General features: G+C 47.0%; 1 protein-coding gene across 1 annotated transcript in view; it reads right to left on the bottom strand.

The window, feature by feature from the left end:
* The window catches only part of NECAB2 (N-terminal EF-hand calcium binding protein 2), a 57,751-nt gene extending 38,021 nt beyond the window's left edge, over positions 1-19,730 (bottom strand). The window contains exons 1-2 of the mRNA XM_032195655.1: positions 19,528-19,730; positions 12,166-12,190 (exon numbers count right to left, since the gene is read on the bottom strand). Of these exons, the coding sequence (XP_032051546.1) occupies positions 12,166-12,190; positions 19,528-19,722 (220 nt within the window). The 5' untranslated portion in view covers positions 19,723-19,730. The remainder of the gene's footprint in view (positions 1-12,165; positions 12,191-19,527) is intronic.
* Between the last annotated feature and the right edge of the window lie 288 nt (positions 19,731-20,018).

The following is a 20,018-nucleotide window of genomic DNA, read 5'->3' as shown; positions in this document are numbered from 1 at the left end:
TCTGCAGCCAATTATTTTGGCTCAAGGAAAAGAAATCCCATGTTTACAGGCCCGGCACCAGAAGTGCCCAAAAGCCACCCACTCAAATCATTACAGAGAGCAGCACCCTAAAATCTGGCTCCTTTCACAGATGGAGGCGATGAATAACAGCAGGGCTGAAAGCATCTGTGTCTGCACTGTATCAGGCTGGGTGTCTGTGTATCAGCATCTAATTAAGGCAAAATCTTGGCAGCAGGAACCGAGCTCGGGTCCAACCCCAGAGCGCAGCCTGCACCAGCCCTCCTGTGCAGCTGGGCTGCAGCCAGAGCATCTTCCCTCGCCGCTGAGCTCAAGCCCGCACACAAAAATACTTCCTGAGGCTGCAGCAGGGTCACGGAAGAGAAATTTCCACTCTAAAACAAATGCCCACCTGTGAAAGTCCCTGAAAGCACTGAAGGTTTTCTCCAGAGTGAAATGTTACCATGCAAATGCAGGCACCAAGCACAAAGCCAGAGGCACTTGGGCTCCTGCATTTCCACAAAATTCACTTTTCACTCTTTGCTATCACAGCTTTCCAGGGAGAAATCCAGCAATTCCTGATCCCCAGGTCTCCCTGGCTGGAAATTACAGATCTAGACATATCATTGTTTTACCTTCAGAGATTTCTCTCTCCACTGCAAGCAGTGAGGTAGTTGTTCCCCTCTCTCTGATCTTTATTATCTAGTAACCCTAGTAATCTTAAAAGAGTCAGAAAGATAATAGGAAAAACAGATCCCCATGATTTATAGTTGTTCCTGGCCAATTGCCTGAATGTAGGCTGCCAGAACATATTTTCTCACAATTGTCTGGCAAAATTTGCTTAGGAATTATAAGGATTATTTGCAGCAGTGTATTTGTTCTGGATTCCATTTTTGCCTTATTTAATTCTAACAGCTATGATCGACACCTTCGATAAACATGGTGGATCTGCAACAGAAACTAATGAAAAGAGAAGGCAGAGCCCCCCAAGCTGGGATGAAACTGGGAGGCAGGTGGAGGAAAGCCCAGCTACCAAGAGAAAGAAGAAGAGTTGGAAGCTGTAAGTAGGATTTGGGTGGAATGGCAAGAGGAACAACACAGGCTGGGGGACAACAAGGTGCCTATTGAGGTGGTGAAGGCATTTTAAGGGGTTCCTATGTGCCAGTCACCTCTACTGGGGTGCATCTTGCCATTGCCACCCCAAAGCCTGTCACTTGCTCGTAATACACCAAGAGCACTCACAAACCACATTGCTGAGCCTGTTAAAGGCATGCTTCCAAAGTGATTTGGAAGCACCAGAAGACAGAAAGCTCTTTGGTTCACCTGCGTGATGGATAAACACACTGTTTGGCAAAGAAGACATAAGCTACATGGCAGCCAGAGCCCCCCGCTTTGCAGGGTTTGACTCCAGACATTAAAAATGAGAACACTCATCCTGGGAGCTTGTTCCTGCACCCAGGCCAGCCCCACTCCAGCACCTGGGCAGTACCTGCTGGGACAGACGTGTCTCAGGGCCACGCACCAGCCAGGTCCCCAAAGCCTGCACCACCCACTTCATCTGCCAGACCACTATCAGCCATCCAAGCAGAAAAAGTCCTTTCTAGGCATTTTAAAATTTCATTACTGCCGAAAAGTAATAATTAAAAAAAATCACCACAACATTAAAATTTTAGCAGTAGGAATATTGATTTGCTGGATCTACCCTGAAAAGCTTCCTGGATACAGCAACATGAGATATTAATGAGACAGATCAAAAAGTGCCTGAGGTGCTAAGCTACTGATGTCCATCAATGCCCCCACTTTCTGCTGTAGCTGGAGCCTTTGCCCTACCTCGTGCTGCTATTTCTAAGCCAAAAAGACCTTTGTATAAATACCCTCCCTCCTGGAGCAGGTCTAGGACTTGTGTCATAAACTCTGTGAGGGGAGATGTCAGGGCAGTTTTGCACAAAGACTGACCCATCTGAACACAGGAATATTGTTTCAGCTGAAATGGCCAGTAAGATAGCTACAGCATCCAGGGATGCCCACACTCTGCAAAATTCAGCACAAAATCCACCACTTTTAAGACACTGACAGTATAACTTGTGGGTTTTAGCTAGAGAGATGGCAAGGAGGTAATAGCTCTGTAAATGTTTCATAGTGCCCTTTGCTGGCTGTCATCAGGCCATGTAGCTATATTTGCTATGCAGTGCCCAATTAAATTTCTCAACTTTGGCTCCAGAAAAATATATATATATATTCTTTTAAAAGTCCTCCTGACTAATTGAGCAGCTTTTCAAAGCCTGCTTCAGAAACCACAATCTCTTATTCCCACCTTTCACAACCTGTAACAAGGCCATTAAATCTGTCACCATAATGTATCCCATTCACTTCTTTTCAGCCTGAAGTCTCTAATGAGGGTTACAGAAGAAAACCCACAACTCCCAGCCCATGGAGAGAAGAGGAAAATAAAGCCTGTCTTCTCTGGGTTGCACAGTGTGTCAGACCGTAATTGGTGTGCTTCAAAGCAGGCCGGGAGTGTTGGAAAACACTGGCCTCCACATGTAATATTCTGCCCCAAAATGGTAGGCTGAAACAGTAACCCCTGCTTGACGTCTTCTGTCTGCATCTGTCATGGACACCCAAATGCTGGTGTTTGTATATTAAAGGAATTGAAACACCAACCAGAGCAGCAGAGACTGAAACTCAGCAACATTCAAGGCTCCTTGCCTCTCTCTGCAAGATCTTTCATACTTAGTTCCTGTTCAACCCCCAAAGACCAAAGAAATACCAGCAGGAGCCAGGAAAGGACAAAGAGGAGCCAATCAAGAGATACGGTACCACATAAAAAGTACATCGTGCACAGAAACACATCACACACACAAAGACCTTACGGGCTGAATACAGCTGCCTTGCCCCGCTCCCCTAAGCAATATGATTGCACAAAGTGGTTGGAGCCCAAGCACAGATGCTTCACAGCATGGGGAGCAACTGGGCAGGGAGGTTTTAGACCACCCTGAACCTCTACCAGCGATAAATACCAGCAGCAAGAAGGCTGGATCAATGGGGCAGGACAAAAACCTGGGTACCGTGCAGATTAGAGAGAGGTTTCCAAGGCAGAAGCTTTTCTCCAGCCTGCTCCCCCATGCCTGGTCTGTCAGGGGCGGCTCAGCGAGGAGCAGAGAGCAGCGATGGCCCAAGGGCTGGTGCTTCTGCCCAGGCAGCACTCGCAGGAAGATGGCTTTTGGGGTCAGCATCACCACCTGAGCCTTCAGTGGACAGAGACTTAGCCTAGTAAGAAAGCGTGAGGCCATGAGGTGAGATATCTGACTGTCTCTGAGGTTCTAACCCATTTGCTGTCAATATAGAAATGTCAGGAAGCCTTGAAGGTTACAACCATTACTGATTTTACCATAGGTTTTGCAAAACAGATGGATTTTAGAGAGGGTGGAGAAGAATGTTTGGAAGTCATGAGGAAGGAAGGTGCTTGGGTGGCCAGCACAGAGGGACATGGACATGGCTTTCAGGCCACAGGGCAGCCTGTACTGTGGGCTGGCAGGCCTCACACAACGGCTGAGCATGGCAGGGACTTCTGGAGATCACCTCATCCAACCTCCCCCACCCGAGCAGGTCCACCCAGAGCATCGGGGGATGATGATTTTTTTCTTTGCATCTGGTTTGATGTTCTAGCTGCAGGCTTTACAGCAAAAGGATGATGACACAGGTGATTGCTACCAACCCTGCTACGATGCCAAAATTCTCTGCCCCCTTGTTTCATGGATGTGCAGGGCAGTGGGCACCAGAAAGACACTGACTCATTTCTGTGGCTCATTCATTAAAAAAAAAAAAAAAAGTCCACCTGGCAATTAACAGAAAACATCCGAAAACATCCTCTCAGCTGATTTGTACCTTGAGTAATGAGAAAGGGCGCTCTGCATGACACCAATTAGGCACCTGAGCTGTCAGATATTAACTGGAGTGCCAGCAAGCCAGTTGCCTGGAAGGCCAAGTGCTCTTTCTAAATAGAGCAGCTTTTGCTTCACAGGCTTTCATGGTGTCTTCCATTTTGGTAGCCTGCCTCTCTCAGCAGGGAGCAGCTTTAGGAACAGGACAGGAGGAAGAATTTAAGAGAGTGATGGACTGTAAAATTTTGCTGTACAGAAATAGACAGGATAGAAATGTGTCTGTTGCAGAAATTAAATTTCTTGTGCTGGCCACTCCGTTGGCTTCAGTTCTTGGGGGAGTTTCTGGGCTGGATCCAAGCCTTGTCCAGCACAAACCTCTCACTAGATAAACCACACATGGGCCCAGGTTAAAGCTGGACTGCTACATAATTGGCAGCTAATACCATAGGAGGATATAGCAGTTAATGTTCTAATCCTGTGCACCCAATTCAAGGCCTGTTTTGCAAAATGAAGGTGGTCCAGCTAAAAAAGTATTAAAAACAAACAAACAAACAAACAAAAACCAACATGATTCTAACATGCATTTGCTAAGCAGAGGTGATGAGAGAAGAGAAACAAGCCCCACAGATACCTACACCAGCCTATTCAATAACAAAAGTCAAACCTTGATTCAGTACACTAATTTCAAGGGTATAAAGGGTGGACAGAAGAGCTAGACACATCTAATGACAGCTTGTAGGGAAGGACAGCAACCATCTTTCACAATTTCTGCATCATCTCAAAATTCATCTGTTGATAGGTTTGTTTATTATTTTGGGAACAGCATGTTCCAATTTAAACAGATGTCATCTCTTCAAAGCCTTGTGCTGTGAACTCAGCAAGGACTTGGAAGGATAACTGAGCATACAAGAGAGAGAACAAGGAAAAATTTATAATATACAGGAATCTGAATAACTGAAAACAGATCCAAACTTTCCTCTTGGAAATAAAGGCCATCACACAGTTTTACAAGGTGCTTTTTGACTGTCACATGAAATCTAGACCATCTAAATGCAAAGTGTTTCTTTATTTTAAAGAAGATAAATAAATTTAGGCTGTTTGCTTGGTCATGGAAGAACCTAACAGATTTATCCATACTTTTAAAACCTGATTCATCATTGCATTTTTCCACTTAGATGTGGGTGGCTGCTAACACTGTTTTTGTTATGCAAGAATTATAAATATTCTCACTTCAAACTAATGAATTACTTTGGACGCACCAGAGAGATATGAATAGCTCAAGGTTTTCCCTGTGTGTGAGGAGCAGTAGCCAAGCAGAAGGTAATTACCCTGGTCTGGAAGATAAGTGGCTTTTGATGAGTAACTCATTAGGAACACGGACCACGAGGCTCCTGGGAGCTCACAGTAAGAGCAAATTTCAAAAATAGGCACACAGTTATGGCTGTGGAAGGAAGAGCTGGGTGTGCAACAGGAGGCTTATTAGGTAGGTGCTGCTGGTTATTTGTTCTGATACGTAACATGGAGGTATTGCAACCCTAGCTTGGCATCTTTTTAAGATCTGACAAAAGCAACCAAAGCCACGATGTCTTCATTTTCCTTCCTCGATGTCTCAGGTGCCATGCTACTGAAGTTCCAGCTGCTTACCACCATTCAAGCCCTGTGCAAATGCATTTTCCAAAAGAGCCTGAAGCTGATGGGGAAGGGTGGAGAGAGAAGCATTCCAAGTCCTGTAACAACTTTGTGGATGATTACCATGCTAAATTCCCATTGAGTAATTTTCTAAAAGCGTTTCAATAAATTAACAAGGTAATAAGTAATAGATGTATGCTATTTTTAAACTCAGAACAGTGCCAGAAGGAAATGTTATCTAACTGCCCAGCAGTTAGATGCCATAAAAAGGGGTGGGTCCAGGCAGGGCAAGCAAGCTGAAAGGTGACAGTTCCTTGGATTTCTGAAATAAAGAAAGGACTAAGGTACAACCACCACAGCAGGCAGGACATAAAGCTAGCAATACAGGACATTTGGCACATGTCAGGGAAAGTGCAGTGTTGTGCTGGGACCTCCATCCCATTTTCCTGACCAAGAAATCCCTTCTCTAACCTGACATTTATGATATGCCTCAGTTCTTTAATATATCAAACTGGGGCTGAGAGATGAAGTTGATGCTTTTCTTTTACCTGCTTGTCTTTCTCTGCCTTTTTCCAGCCTTTAAAGCTTGGTATCTCCATAGACCAAGGGGACAGCGGTGACAAGGGGCATTACTGGCACCATCACAAAGCCATCAGGCAGAGCAATGCTGCTGCTCTGCAGGTGAGAAGAGGAGCTCACTGTATCCACAAGGGCACGATCCTGCTGCCAGATAACTGGGCTCCTCAGTCAGTCTGATGTCCAAAGCAATTTACATTCCCTGCTGTATACAGCTGTATACATGCCACCATCATTTAAAGTGCAAATTTGTAACACTGGGATATTCTTTGTAAGCAAAGGTCTGTCCAACAGCATAAATCAGCTTTTATGAGCTCCTAAGTGACTCTAACAGATATCTGTGCGCAACTGTTTAAAGGATGAGCCCTCCTGGGACAGGAATGGGCACAACTCCATTGCCCTCAGTGGCTCTTAACCAAGAAGCCCTTTCCAGCCACCACTCCTGGTGCAATCATGCTTCTGCTCTTCTTTTATTAGTTTGCTACGTCCCCTTGAGGCCCCGAGCTGATCATCCAGATCAGCTCAACTCTGAACCCTTCCCCCAGCACTTGAACGCCAGATGTCTGTGTTCAACTGATAAATGAAATTATTTTAATTCACATTCAGACTTTTTTTTTTTTTGGTATTTAATTACCAACAGGAGCAGAAGCTATCCAAGAGAGCACACATTGAATGGTTTCGTTCCTATACACACCTTCAAACACACAACTGAGCACACTCCAGCTTCACATCATTCCTTGCTGGCCTTATCCTATTTACAGCCAAGAGCAGCTGGGTGGAGGCAGCAATCTTACCTGTCATTACAAAGAATTACCTGTCATTACAAGGAATTAATGGAGTGTTGTGGCTGTGTCCCTAGAATGACAACATCTTGAGCCACACTGTAGTGCCATGTCCCTTATCAGGGTCAATATCTGAGCCACTTTCCAAGAGCGTGGTTACAGATAATTACACTGACAACGCATCCAATACAGGTAACAATGCCCTTTGGAAAATGGCTTGATGATTCACAACCGTAGCTTTGCCAAATTACACGCTGAATATGCTGTGAACATAACAGATTGCACGTTCTGAGGAAAAGGTTCTTTCCAGTAGAGCTACTGGGGACAGGATTTATTTGCTAAGGGTGACATAGCCTTGGCCTTATTTGCAGCAAAACGTCCAGTCCGCTCATTGATCAGCAGTTCTGATTACCATGGCTAATGGCAGCTTCTCGCCCTCTCAACATCTCAGCTGGCTGCTACATAGCCAGCATTTAAAACCTTGTATGGGATGCACGTCACGTTTAGTTACCCCGGCCACGGGAGCTGGGTAGCTGCAGGGACTGGAGATTTCCAGATAACAAAACTGTTTCCGTGGAGGAACATTTTTATAACTGATCGTTAGCAATTAGGCTGGTCTGTCAAAATAAAACCATCTTAATCTTTCAAAGTGAGTGCTGGGCTATTTAACTTATAATTGATTAACAGCTTTCGGAAGAGAGGATTGAAGTACACAGTAGATACCTCAGATGATGGACAGCTCAGCTTTACGAGCCTAAAACAAGTTGCCTCCTTTTTCCCACCACATGCCAATTAAATGATTAAGTATTGTTTACTGGGACTAGAAGGATTACAAGACAGTAGGTGGATTTATTAGCAGGGAAAGGAAAAACACTCCTACATGGAAGAAAAAGGATTATTTCAAGTGACTGACAGCCATGCCCCTGCAAAGCACGACTGGAGATGGCTAAATTATTCAGTCAGAAGGTTACGTCCCAGCCCTTCTCCCTTTTGTCAGGCCATTCGCCAGTTTATCCGGACATCTCCAATGTGTTCATTGTTTCAAGGTGTGCTACCCAGACTGTTTGCTCAGTTTATCACATAGATAAGCTGCAAATTCAGTTGCTTGGTATTGTTAATGGGGAAAAGGTCGGGGACAACTCGTATTCATCACAGTCTCAGTCCTCCTCTGGGGCAGGAGACCAAGATGTCCTTCAGTGAGCAAGAGCTGCTTACTTAGAGGTCTCCCAGTACATGTAGGCACTGGGTGAAATCACCTTTGTACAAGTACCTAAACATGGCAGGAACAATAATATATTTTAGCATCTTGCACCAAGAACATCCTATTTCACACAAATTAATAATTTATGCCGAGGAGCTTTGGAAGGAAGAAGAAGGAGGAGAAGCTCTGGGTTCACATGGCCAGGCTCCATAATTACCATGCCTGAACTAGCCACGTTGCATTAACACCACACACACACCACTTTTACCAGGCTGAAAAGTGTCAAGACACCGAAAAGACTTCCAAATGCAAGACCTCCTGACTGTCAGAGGCTGCACATAAAATAAAACAACTCCTTAAGCCTATAACACAAAGGAGTAGCATGGGAACTTCTATATTGCAATTTCAACTGGAGAGGCAGTTATGGAGCAAATCTTTTACGTTCTGCAGATGGGAACAAACTCAGCAGCATAGCTGAGCACCCAAAACTCATCTCACACTGCTGTCAGGACCAGCAGGCATGCACCAGCAGGGCCATAGCTCTGCAAAGACCCTCACCTGAGGACACCACAACAACTTTGAAATTGAGCCAACCCTTTATGCACCTAATCTCTGGATGGAAAGAGTTAAATGAGTTGCTGCAGTTAAAGCAGAAGGCAAAAGTTGAGCTCTTCCCTTCTATTTCTATAGGTCTCATCTCCAAGAGTAGCTTTAGCACAACTGAGGAAAGCAAAAGCTGCTGCTTTAGGATGGAGCTGCCAGCACTGCCTACCCTGGGAGTTCCATCCCTGGGGTGCTGCTGTCACATGGTGCTTGCTAATGATTTGTCACAGATGGTTAATTAAAGGGAGCAAAGTCCTTGCTAGACAAGAGCCTCCGCAGGTGTGGAGGCAGCCAAAGCCTGGTAACAGGGTATGATATTTCGAGAACCTGGGAGCTTTTGTTTTTTGCAGCCTGTCTAGAGCTCAGGACCCCTTCCTGGGATTCAGAGAAAAACCTAAAATGCAAGACTTTCATTTTTTCAGCAGAAGTCTGTGTATGTCACATGGGCAGCCCTTGGTGGGACATGAAAGCAGTCAGCTGATGCTCCCATTGATCATCGGAGCTGTAATGGTAAAGCAATGAAGAGGCTGAGTTTCAACAAATCAATAAATTAAAGGCCAGGATGTCAGAGGAAGTCATGAAAAGGCTATCCCTAGGGATACAAAACACAGAGATATTACAGCTGCCTCTGGAAACCTCTGAGCCAGGGTTTGCAGGGAAGGCACAGGGAGAGAAATATCCCTGCACGCCTCCTGCAGCAGCTGCTGTGAGCCATGGGGTGCTGGAGGGGAGTCTGCAGGGAGCCGTGACCCCCGAAGGCTGCAGAGGAACGTGCTGGGCTAATTACAGAGTGAAGCAAGCCCCATTGCCAAGAGGTAGGCAAATATGAATAGCTGCCAAAGCAGGGCACCAGGAGTGGCAGGTGCTGGCCCCTCACCTCGAGGAGCCTGCAGAGGGATAGGGCTGCCAGCTGAATTGAGACTACATGGTGACAGCACGTCATGCAAAAGAAAAGGTACATCCCGTTGGCCTCTCTCCACGGGGAGAACCACGCTCTGTTGGCCAGCAGTGAAGCTGGAGGCTGACTGCACCAAAAGGAATGGGAATAGAAGCCAATATACAGAAAACTCCTTCCTCAGAAGTCTCCTGGCTTTGTGAACAGCACAGGAATGTATCACGTTTAGCATCTCTCTCCTTGAAGCACCCTTGTAAGGTGGGGACATGTCACACACTAATATTACACGTTTAAATTATTCATTTTAACACCAGTTTCTTCTTTCCTACTAGCTGTTTGCATGTTTTTGTCTTCTATACACTGACTCTGCATCCAGCTGTGATGCTGGAGCTGATGAAGCACGAGGTGGGCTCCCCAGAGCCTGAGCTACCTCCCCAGACCATATTGCAATGCCTAATGCACCTCTGAACTCAATGTTTTTTTAAAATATACTAAGGTGGGAGATGCCTCTGACATCAGCCAGCCCCAGGGAGGCTTACAATGGCAGCAAGAGAAGGCTGCAGACCTCAGCAAAGCGACTGGGTGCTGGGACATCATCCCACCCCCATTACACTCACAGCACTAACAGTGACCAGGTGGCAGATACGTCACTGGAGACCCGCATTTGTTGTAATATTCTGTGATCTAGACAAGAAATGCTCCATTTCTGAGCCATGCAAGCATCCCTGTCTGATGCTCAGGCAAACAGCACCCAGGGGAGCACCCATGTTGGGGTGAACAGATGCTTGGATGCTCAGCATCCCCAAAACTGCATCTCCCTGCTGAGCCAGAAGTTCTTCTCCACTACACGGTGTGCCCCATATTTCTGCAGCAGATGTTGCAGATGGCAAGCAATAAGCTGGAAATCAAGGGAAGTATTAACAGTTGTTTTTTTTCCTCCTGTTGTGTGAAACGCTTATTACCAAAGCTGTCTCGCCACGTATGCAGGCTCCCTCACTCCACACATGGGTTTACATGGGGAAAACCTGCTGAAAAGCGGCATTGGGTACATCTGCTGGGCAGGGCAGCCCATGCAAGTCACCATGGAGGGGCATTTCAGAGCTGAGGGTAGCTGATGGACTCCCCAGGGTCAGCTCTGGGGTGCTAATCTCTGCCTCTTTGCCCAAACCCAAACTCCCTCCGGTCGGATGAGCAGGACAAGAAAATGCTTTTAAGCACTAGGCTGCATCTGAGCAGCTCACTGTCTGCCTTCCCCACACAGCCCAAGCAATCCCACCTGTTATCTGTGGTTCACTTGCTCGAACCTTACAAAGGGAGAAGCATCCGGGTACCTCGTCCTTCTTTGCCTTGGTAAAAGAGCCAAGACAAAACATTGCACTCTGAGTTCTGGTTCTCCAGTCCTATCACAGCTGTTATAAATTGAACTGTGTCTAAAATAAAAGCACAGCATCGTTTGGCTGAGTTTGAAAAGCAGCCACTGGAAATAACTGCATCAAGACCGGTATGTTAAGATGCATCCTTTTGAGCTGTGTTCAGCAGAGTAACATTTTTATTATTTTTTATTCCAGTAATAAATCACTGCAACAGTTAAGTGCTCAGGAGGCCGTGAAGTATGGCAGCGTGGGTGGCAAGAGCAGAAGTTCATTTTTCCCTGCAAGCATCACTTAGGGTGCTCCCCCCATGTCAGCCCCCTCAGCATCTCCTTGTACTGTGTTATTGCTCAGCTTAGTCGAGTAATACATTTCAGGATCTTATTGTGGTGTCAGGGCATTGACTGCTTACAGGCCAGTGGCAGCGATAGTCCTTACCAGCTCTTTCTGAAATCGAGTGTCTCCTGTTTAAATCTGGTAGGGGAAAAACCCTGCTCCCCTCCGTGCTCCTTGCACAGCCTCCCACACATCCCTCTGCAAACACACACGGTCTCAATGTATATTTGATTTTCTCATTGTGCAAAAGGGAAAGAATAGAGACAGGCCCTCGGGATTTAGCTAGGAGCAGGGCTGAATGGAACCCCACTGCCTGTTTTTCCTGTAGCCATGTTATCTCACAGCAAACCCACTCTTTCCTTTCTCGATGCCAAACCATTTAATGGAGACATCTCTGTGCTATTCCCCATCCTAGGGCAAGACCAGGCTTCAGCTAAGTTGTTCAGGTTTCAACAGGCATAAACCAAAAATAAACATAAATGCATACTGCCCCTTGATGTGTGTGCCCAGTCCAACAGGAACCAAACTACAAATTTTCACAGGTTAGGCCCATTTTACAAAGCTACTCCAAGATTACAAAGAGAAGGATCCTCGTTTATCACTTAGCTGTGATTTAGTTTTTTAGATGTTCTTTTCAGGCTTGTAAAGCTGCCCCAAATTTGGCAGATATCGCCATGCAGACTTGCACACTAGTATCACGTCTGCTCTAAGAATACCTCAGCCAAAGAAATGACAAAATCTCTTCCAAAGCTTAAACGGCATCAGTGTCAGACCCAGGAAACCAAACGGCATTTAAACAGTTGGATGTTACCATCTGGGGAAAAAAATAATAATGACAGAAGTTAAATGGAAAAAAAAAAAAAAAAAGCAAAATGTGAATGTTCAGACTTACCATTTTTGTCAGCTCTTCTGAAAATCTAGAATTGAAAGAGAAAGAGAGGAGTGTTTACTATGTGGGTCAGCTGGAAGGGTTTGTGGTTGCAGTTAAGCCCCCTCCTCCCCCCAAGCCATCTCAAATGCTTTGTGGAGCCCACCCCTTTCAAGACCCAGCCCCTGGCCCCATAAAATGGTCAACCACCACCTAGGGACAGTATCGGCACGGTCAGCTTTGGAAATAATCAGTGGGTGCTCCAGCAGTTCATTCATTTCCCATCCCCTTTGCAGAAGAAAGCCAAAAGCGTAGGTCCAACACACACACAGTGACACCAGCAGCACAGCCAATTTCTCTAGCATCAATAATATCTCTTAAACCAAGTGTCAGAGTTCTGCACTTCTCAAATTATTTACCTGGCTTTTATTTATTTTATTTTTTTAAGCAAGTTTCCTGCATGAGAAGGAGATTATACTTTGGCTTAAAACTACTGTGTGGAGGAACAGCCCAGAGAGAAGAACCAGATAGACTTTTCAGAAGGAAAAACTGCAAGAAGGTGTAGTACAGTGGAATTTGCCAGGGAAGAAGGCAGCAAAAACAACTGCTGCATTTCTTACTAGTCTAATCTTAGGACGAGTCCCCTGACACAACACGATTAACAGCAAAAGCCTTGTGCAAGGGCTGAGATCTTACAGGCTGCTGCTAAAAATGGCTGCTAGTGCAAGCTTGGCCGTAAATTACCGAAAAATTAAGATGCTCATAAATTGGACAGAAAAGGAAAAACTTTATTATCATCTCTTCAGACCTGACCCTATTAATTTGAGCCAGAGCAGAGATTTTTGGCTGCACAAAGAAAATTCCCTGCAGAGGGAATAAAAGCACCAGCAGGACAGATCAGAGGCAGCCGTAAAATGCAATCTCTTCTTTTCTGGGTCATAGAATCACTCCAAAAAAAAAAAAAAAAAAAAAAAAAAAAAGCCAGAGAAGAAACTGCTGTGCACAAGAAACCCAAGAGACAAATTGCATTGCAGAATGTGCTAGTTAAACGAGTATGGTTTAATTAAGCAACATTAATCATTCTTTTGCCAGAAGCCCTAGGCTGGACAGGGCAAGGCCGAAGCTGTACTTTCTGGCACACTTGGGCAGGAGCAGATGCCCTCTGCTTGAGGCATGTGGTGGAAGCAGCTGGGTGCCAGCCTTCAGGAGAGCCCTAAGAGCCCTACAAGGGTTAGGGCTTGTCACCACAGCTCTTGGGCTGCCCATTTCCGAGAACAGCTAGAAGTCCAGGGGGAAAATCCTACCTGTCCCCACGCTTATGGACCTCATTGAGATTAGAAAGACCAGTCATGGCTTGTCTATGGGATGGAAGAATAAAGAATCCTTCTTTAGGGCTGGGCAAGCAGGACCTCAGGCATTCCCAGGGTTTTGGCACACATCACTCGGCCATGAGCACTATGCCCTGCCTGGACTGTGAAACATTCCTCTTTTCCAGGCTTGGACACCCCATTTCCTCACTCCCAGTGAACACCTCCAGACAAGGCACTTTGCTTTCTGGATGCTGATTATTTCAGGGTTTTCTATTTCATCGCCACATCCTTTTGTTACTGCTCCCACTGCTCGGAGACAAAGGCATTACATAAATTCTAACACAGAAGCAGCAACGTCTATTTTAAGGTGCTGTGGGAGATCACCACCCCGCTAAGCACAACAGTCAGAGGGAGAAAAGGAAAGCAAGAACAAAAGTAAAACATGGCTTAAAGTGGGAGAACAGCTCAACCCATGGTGCTGTGTCCTGTGGAGCCACCAACCTCGCAATGAACTCTTGGAGAAAGAGGGGAAAAAAAAAATAATATATATAAAGTTGTCTACTAATAGGGAATCAGCCTGGCTGTAAGTTGATGTGCTAAACTACATCTAAGGCAAAAGCACCAAGATTTCATGGCCAAACCTGTTAAGGGAGGACCACATCAGCTACCAAGCTTTATCTACAGGACCAAACTGTTCAGCTTTTACTGTAAATGAACAAGATTTATTCTTCCAGCTTAATTGGACTACAAAAATTTTACACGCACAAAAATTAAAATAGGACACGAGGAGAGAAAGCAATTTAAGACAAAGCCATCTGTCAACACAGGCAGGCAGCATCAAGGTATGAATGAACATCGGGAGGCTGATAAAGATATAACACGCTCTGTGATAGCTTGCTGGTGCTGCCAAAAATGCTGCTTCTGTGAAGACGCCATATTTACACTAAAGGGCAAAACTAAAACAAGCAGCAGCACCCAGTGACCCCATTGGTGCAGTTTTTTGCCCAGCAATTAAGTTGCTCAGACTCAGTGGAGCAGCAGCAGCACCACCGAGCCTGGCCCAGATTGCTCTTTCTGCTCCATCGCCCCCACTTCTCCCATCGCTGGGGTAATGCACTGCTTGCAGGTGGTCAACAAGAAATGATCCAGTCCCAAATCTACTACACCAGGCATCCCCCCATCAGCCGTGCTTTAGATCTATTAAGCAAGGCTTCTGTAGCACAAGCTACATTGCATGGTGAGGAATCCCGTAACATGGGCCAGATTAGCCCATGTTATAGGATTTACTCCTGCAATGCACGCAGAGCTCTGTCTGCAGCATGCTTCATCCATTTCCGAGCTGTTTAGATGGATAAAAGCCCTACAAGATTTTGAGGCAGCAGCATCTTTCAGGAGTTCCTATGGCTGTCTTTATTTCTGCTCTGCTCTCAACTGGCTACTGCAGATATCTGGCAGAAGTAAGCAATTCAAGCTGCTGGTGGTAATAATAAACTTGAAGTAAAATTGATGGTTTCAGATTTAAACATTCAGCTCTGCCTTCTCTGAGCTCTTGGATTAGAAAAAGCTACACTGGAGGCTACTTGAGGGAGGTTTTCTTGGCAATTTTATTAAATTCACACACAGGCACTCCCCTAACAAGCCCAGGAATTATTACAGGGTTTGTAGAGTTTATTATTCCTTCAGCAGGTTAATATGCTGTTGATTTAAAATAAAGAGTGCAGCTGAGCTAGAATTCTGTTTTCCCTGATAATCTCAGTGCAGAATCGAGCACGAACAGGATCCAAGCCTCCTTGGAGAGGTAAACCTACGGATGAGAGAGCATCCAGACACCCAGAGAGATGTAAAAGCCTGATTAATTTTTTCACCATGCTCCCACACCCCTGTTCTTCCTTTCTGTTCCCTTCCCTACAGGTCTTGACGCTTTTACATCCTCATGGAAGGAAATTCCTCTCCAACAGCCTCTGTGTTGCTCACAGGCTTTTTTACGTCCACAAGAAGAGCAGCTAACACCATTTTCACTTCTCCCTCTTACCTCCTCCTTTCTGTTTACCACCTAGCTTCATAAATCAAGGTTACAAAAGAGGGGCAGGAGCTGCTGCTGATGTTATCAGATATCCAGCACTGGATGCTACTTCTGCACTAGGGCTGCACTAGAAATGGCACCGTTGACAAAACAGTCAGAAAACGATGCCAATTTGGGAGTCTACATCTGGAAACACACACCTGGCACAAGCCTGGTATGTATTATCTTGGTATGTACTATCCAAACACCTTGAATGGGGACAAAGTGTAAATCAGCTCTGGCTACGTAAGTGAGGGCGGAAGAGGAGAGCTGGGTTTGAAGCAGTCTTTATGACCTTGCTGGAGAAAGAAGGGGACAGATGAGGGTCAGAATTAGTTCTCAGTGAACCTCTCCAAGAAATAGCTTCACCTGACCTGAAAGCAATGGCATTGCTTTCCTCAGGGGCTTTTAAATTAAAACCTAAAAGTGCTGGCCACAAGACATTCAGTCACCGCTGGTGAAGCCAGGGGGGACACAAGCTCTTTCCAGCAGAAATCAGAAGGGGCAGCTCAGTGATGCTGCCCAGCCCTGACACCCGCTGTGGGTCACACTGTTACCAGTGCTGGTTTCCACTGGAAAGGCAGGAAGAGATGAGTAAGAGCAGTCTGTAAATAAGAACCGAAGTACTCCCAGACAGAGCAATACCTGTCTAGACGTTTCCCACGCCTTGGGAGCCAAAAACCTCAGCTCTATATTGTATGTACGTGTATACTTATTCACACACAGCAAATAAGATCTGATATAGTTTTTTCCAACCTCCAACCCATGTTTTCCATTTTATCAGTCTTAGAATATTTGCGGATTTGTTCTGGACTAGAAAAACCCATGTGTGGTTACGGTGGCACGAGTAGCACCGTGGCAATGTCAGCTTCCTCTCAAAAGGGGTTTCGTCCTCGTGAAGCAGGACAGAAGCTCCGAGTCCATGGAGAACATCTTCAAGCAGCCCAGAAAGCTGGTGCAGACCACAGCATCACTGTGGTCTTGTCTCAGAAGCTGGGGACAGACCCCAGCAATCCACACGCTGCAAATCCAGAGCATTTGGTTCTTGTGGATGGGGCAGCCACGTGTGATCCCGACGTGGGATGCAAACACCCAGGGACAATCACCCATGAGTGAGATTGGGATGGGGACGGACCCAGGGACACTATATGAGCTCCCCACTAAACACAACCTCAGCTTTATCCACCACCACCCTTGAAGAACATTTGCCACTCCTGGTTTTACTTGCCGCCTGCTTTAGGAAGTGCTGAGGACTTATATTGTCTTCTCCATTAGTTTGTTACTAGGCTTTTGTTAATCTGCAGTTTTATCTATTTTTGCACTTGGAAATCTATGACTTCAAGCTGAACTATTAAACCATTTTTATTTTTTAAACATTCACCTGAAAGGACACAAGCAAAAGAAAAATGCTGAAGTAGCCCTAAGCTAGGATTCATCCTCCAAGCTGACAGCAGAAGACATCAGACCCTCTCTTTCTATCTCCTTCTTCCTCAGCCCTTCCTTTCACCCCACAACATCCCAGTTCTGTTTCTTTGGTGCAAAGGGAGAAGGAAACTTCCACTGAGCATCAGTCTTCCCCATGGTCCAGAGGAATCAGAACAAATTCTTTGGGGTTGCTCAAGTCAGAAGAAAGCCGGAACAGATGAGGAAGAAGTGACAAAGGTACCACTAGTACCAGCTCCATCTTACCCACTTCATAACCAAAACCAAGCTTAATCCACCTTCCCCAGCCCTGATGAACCACCTGCAGAGCACCCCCAGCTGATGTGGATGCTGATTAAGCCACAAAATCTCCCAGGTCTTTACTCCAGCCCTCGAGGAGTGACACAGCCCTGGAGCAGGGACCTGCTGCCTCCCGAGCACATCCACATAGCACAGGAGCAGGAATGGGTTAATTGGAAAAATCTGCTCTCATCCCTGATGGTTCAAGCATGATCTTTGTTACTTTCCTGCTAATGTGTGAAAATTAACCTAAATGCACATTCCCCAGGTTGTTCACTCTATGTATTAAAGCAGGCTCTCACGGTGTGTTTGAAGAGCCTGTTACAATAAAGCCACTGCTTAAATTGCAGTTTCTATTGTAACAGAAGAAAAGGGAGAAACGGGATCTAAGGGAGGAGAAGGAAAAAGAAAGAAACCTCAAACCTAACACTCTCAGCAGCCATTTCTACTTTCAGCAGGTGTAAAGGGGCTCTGAGTCCCACTGTGAACAGGAAAAAGGCTCAGGAGCTTATTGAACTAATATTGCCAATGGTTCATGGCTCATTTTCCCAGCTCAAACCTCAAAGTGTAAAGCAAGCAAAACAAACAAACAAAAAAATCTATTTAAATAAAGTAAAGTTGAACAGCTAAAGTACCATTTTGCTGGAAATACCGTTCCAACTCGGGAGTCTCTAGGTATAAAGCTAACGTTGCTTCCCCATTGCATTCATGCTCTGAAGCCCAGAGTGGTGTAAGATTTCAGCAATCTCAGGACAGGAGGGGAAAAAAAGCTCCCATAGAAGACCCAAGGATATTAGTTACATATCTCCTTTCAGCTTCTCCTTGCAGCAGCATTTCCCTGCAGCCACCCAGCCCCGCTTCACCAGCACGGCCATCCATCAGGCTCTGCTCTCCGAGCTGCTTTTGGCAGCTCAAGAAACACTCAAATTGGTTCATTCAGGGATCCGAAACGCCTGTCACATGTGTAACGAGGTTCAGCCTCGCTAGCCCATGCTGGGGACGCAGAAAAGAACTCAGTGAATTGCTGAGAAAGCGCCAAGGGTTCACCTGGCAGAGATACACCTGCCTAAGAGGGGCTGGGGGAGAGCACAAGCTGTCCTTTACTACAGCCCATGCCTCGGTGGCTTATTTTTGCATTCACTACATTTTATTTTTAAAGCTAGGCGACAGCAAAGCTGAGGGTGCCTGTGTTTAATTACTAGATGCTGCATTCGGAAAGGCTGTGTAATTACTCCATTGCACTCCGGCTGATTCCCCCCCCCCAGTCTCCTAATTCATTTGTGTGCAAATAGCCTCATTAGCCCCCAAATCAGAAAGTCCATAAATATCACAGCAGAGGCACCAGCCACCCCCCTGTGTACCCCCCAGACCTGGGAAAAGGAGCCCCGGGTCCAAGTCCCTTGCAGGCAGCCGGGACCATGCTGCAGCCCTGCTAGGCATTAGGGTGCAGGATCTGAGGTGCACCCCATGCCCAGGGAGCCTGGGGGATCCCTGCTGCAAGGCTGGGGGCATTTGTAGGATCTGAGTCCTGCATCCCCATCATGCTGAGCTGACACCAGGATTAAGGACCCAGGGTGCATCCCCAGGTGGCCCAGGGGCTGTAGGACTGAGGATGCAAGGCATGGGGTGCACCCCCATGCTCAGAGAAAAGGGAGGGTGCAGGACCCAGCGTGCACCCCCAGACCCCGTTAATGTGAGGGATGCACAGCAAGGGGTTACAGGATTCGAGCTTCACCCCCATCCTCAGCCAGCCCACGGGGTGCAGAACCCGGGGAACAATCCTGATCCCCAATCCCAAACTGTTCACAGAGTGCAGGATCCAAGGAAATGGATGCAGGACCCCAAGCCCAGCCAGATTGGGGGTGCAGGTCCCAGGTAATGAGATGCAGGACCCGGGAGGTGGGGTGCAGGACCCCTTGCCCAGCTGGTCCAGGAAATGCAGGACCGAGGCTCTCCCTACCCCTAATCATCCCGAGGTGTACAGGGCAAGGGGATGCGGGATGTACCCCAAATCTCCAACCAACTGGGGACGTGGGACCCAGGGAAAAACCCTGGTGCCAAACCGGTCTTTGGGGTGCAGGATCCGGTCGGGGAGGATGTGGGGGGATGCAGGAGGATGTGCACTCCCATGCCCAAACCGAGCTTGGGGTTGCAGGACCCATGCAAAGGGGACTCCGGAGCCGGGGAGGGATGCAGCGGGACTTGGGGTAAGGGACAGCGGCGGCGATGTGGGATGCGGGTGGCTGGGCAAATACCCCCTCCCCCGAGCCGAGGGGCTGCAGGAGCACTCACATCGAGGATGACGGAGGTGCCCTTCCTCTGCGAAGAGGCTCCGGGGGTGAGCAGCTCCCTGTCGGCGACGCCCTTGTCGCTCATCCTGGCCACCACCCAGCGCAGGAGCCCGTCCAGCCCGCGCAGCGCCGGCGGAGGTTTGCGCAGCAGCCTGTGCACGCCGGCCCGGCACGACCGCGCTGCCTGCTCGCACATCGCTCAGCCCGGCCTCATGCCGGAGCTGGGACTCCCTCCTCCTCCTCCTCCTCCTCCTCCTCCTCCTCCTCCTCCGCACCGCGGGCGGGGGCGGGCTCCCCGCTCCTTTCCCTGCCCTGCCCGAAGAGGGGGGGAATTTGGGGGTGGGGGAGGTCACCCCATCCCCCTACAGCCCTCACCCCTTCCCCAACGCAAAGCATCCTTTCAGTTTTTATTATTATTATTAATAATAATATTATTAGGCTAAAAGGAGTGTTCTTACAGCATGGCTGTAGCCCGCCTAAATTTTAGCAGCT

This window comes from Aythya fuligula, chromosome 12, assembly GCF_009819795.1.
Source record: "Aythya fuligula isolate bAytFul2 chromosome 12, bAytFul2.pri, whole genome shotgun sequence".
Classification (NCBI taxonomy): domain Eukaryota; kingdom Metazoa; phylum Chordata; class Aves; order Anseriformes; family Anatidae; genus Aythya; species Aythya fuligula.
The sequence above is the reverse complement of the archived record's forward strand: the minus strand, read 5'-3'. Positions and strand labels throughout refer to the sequence as shown.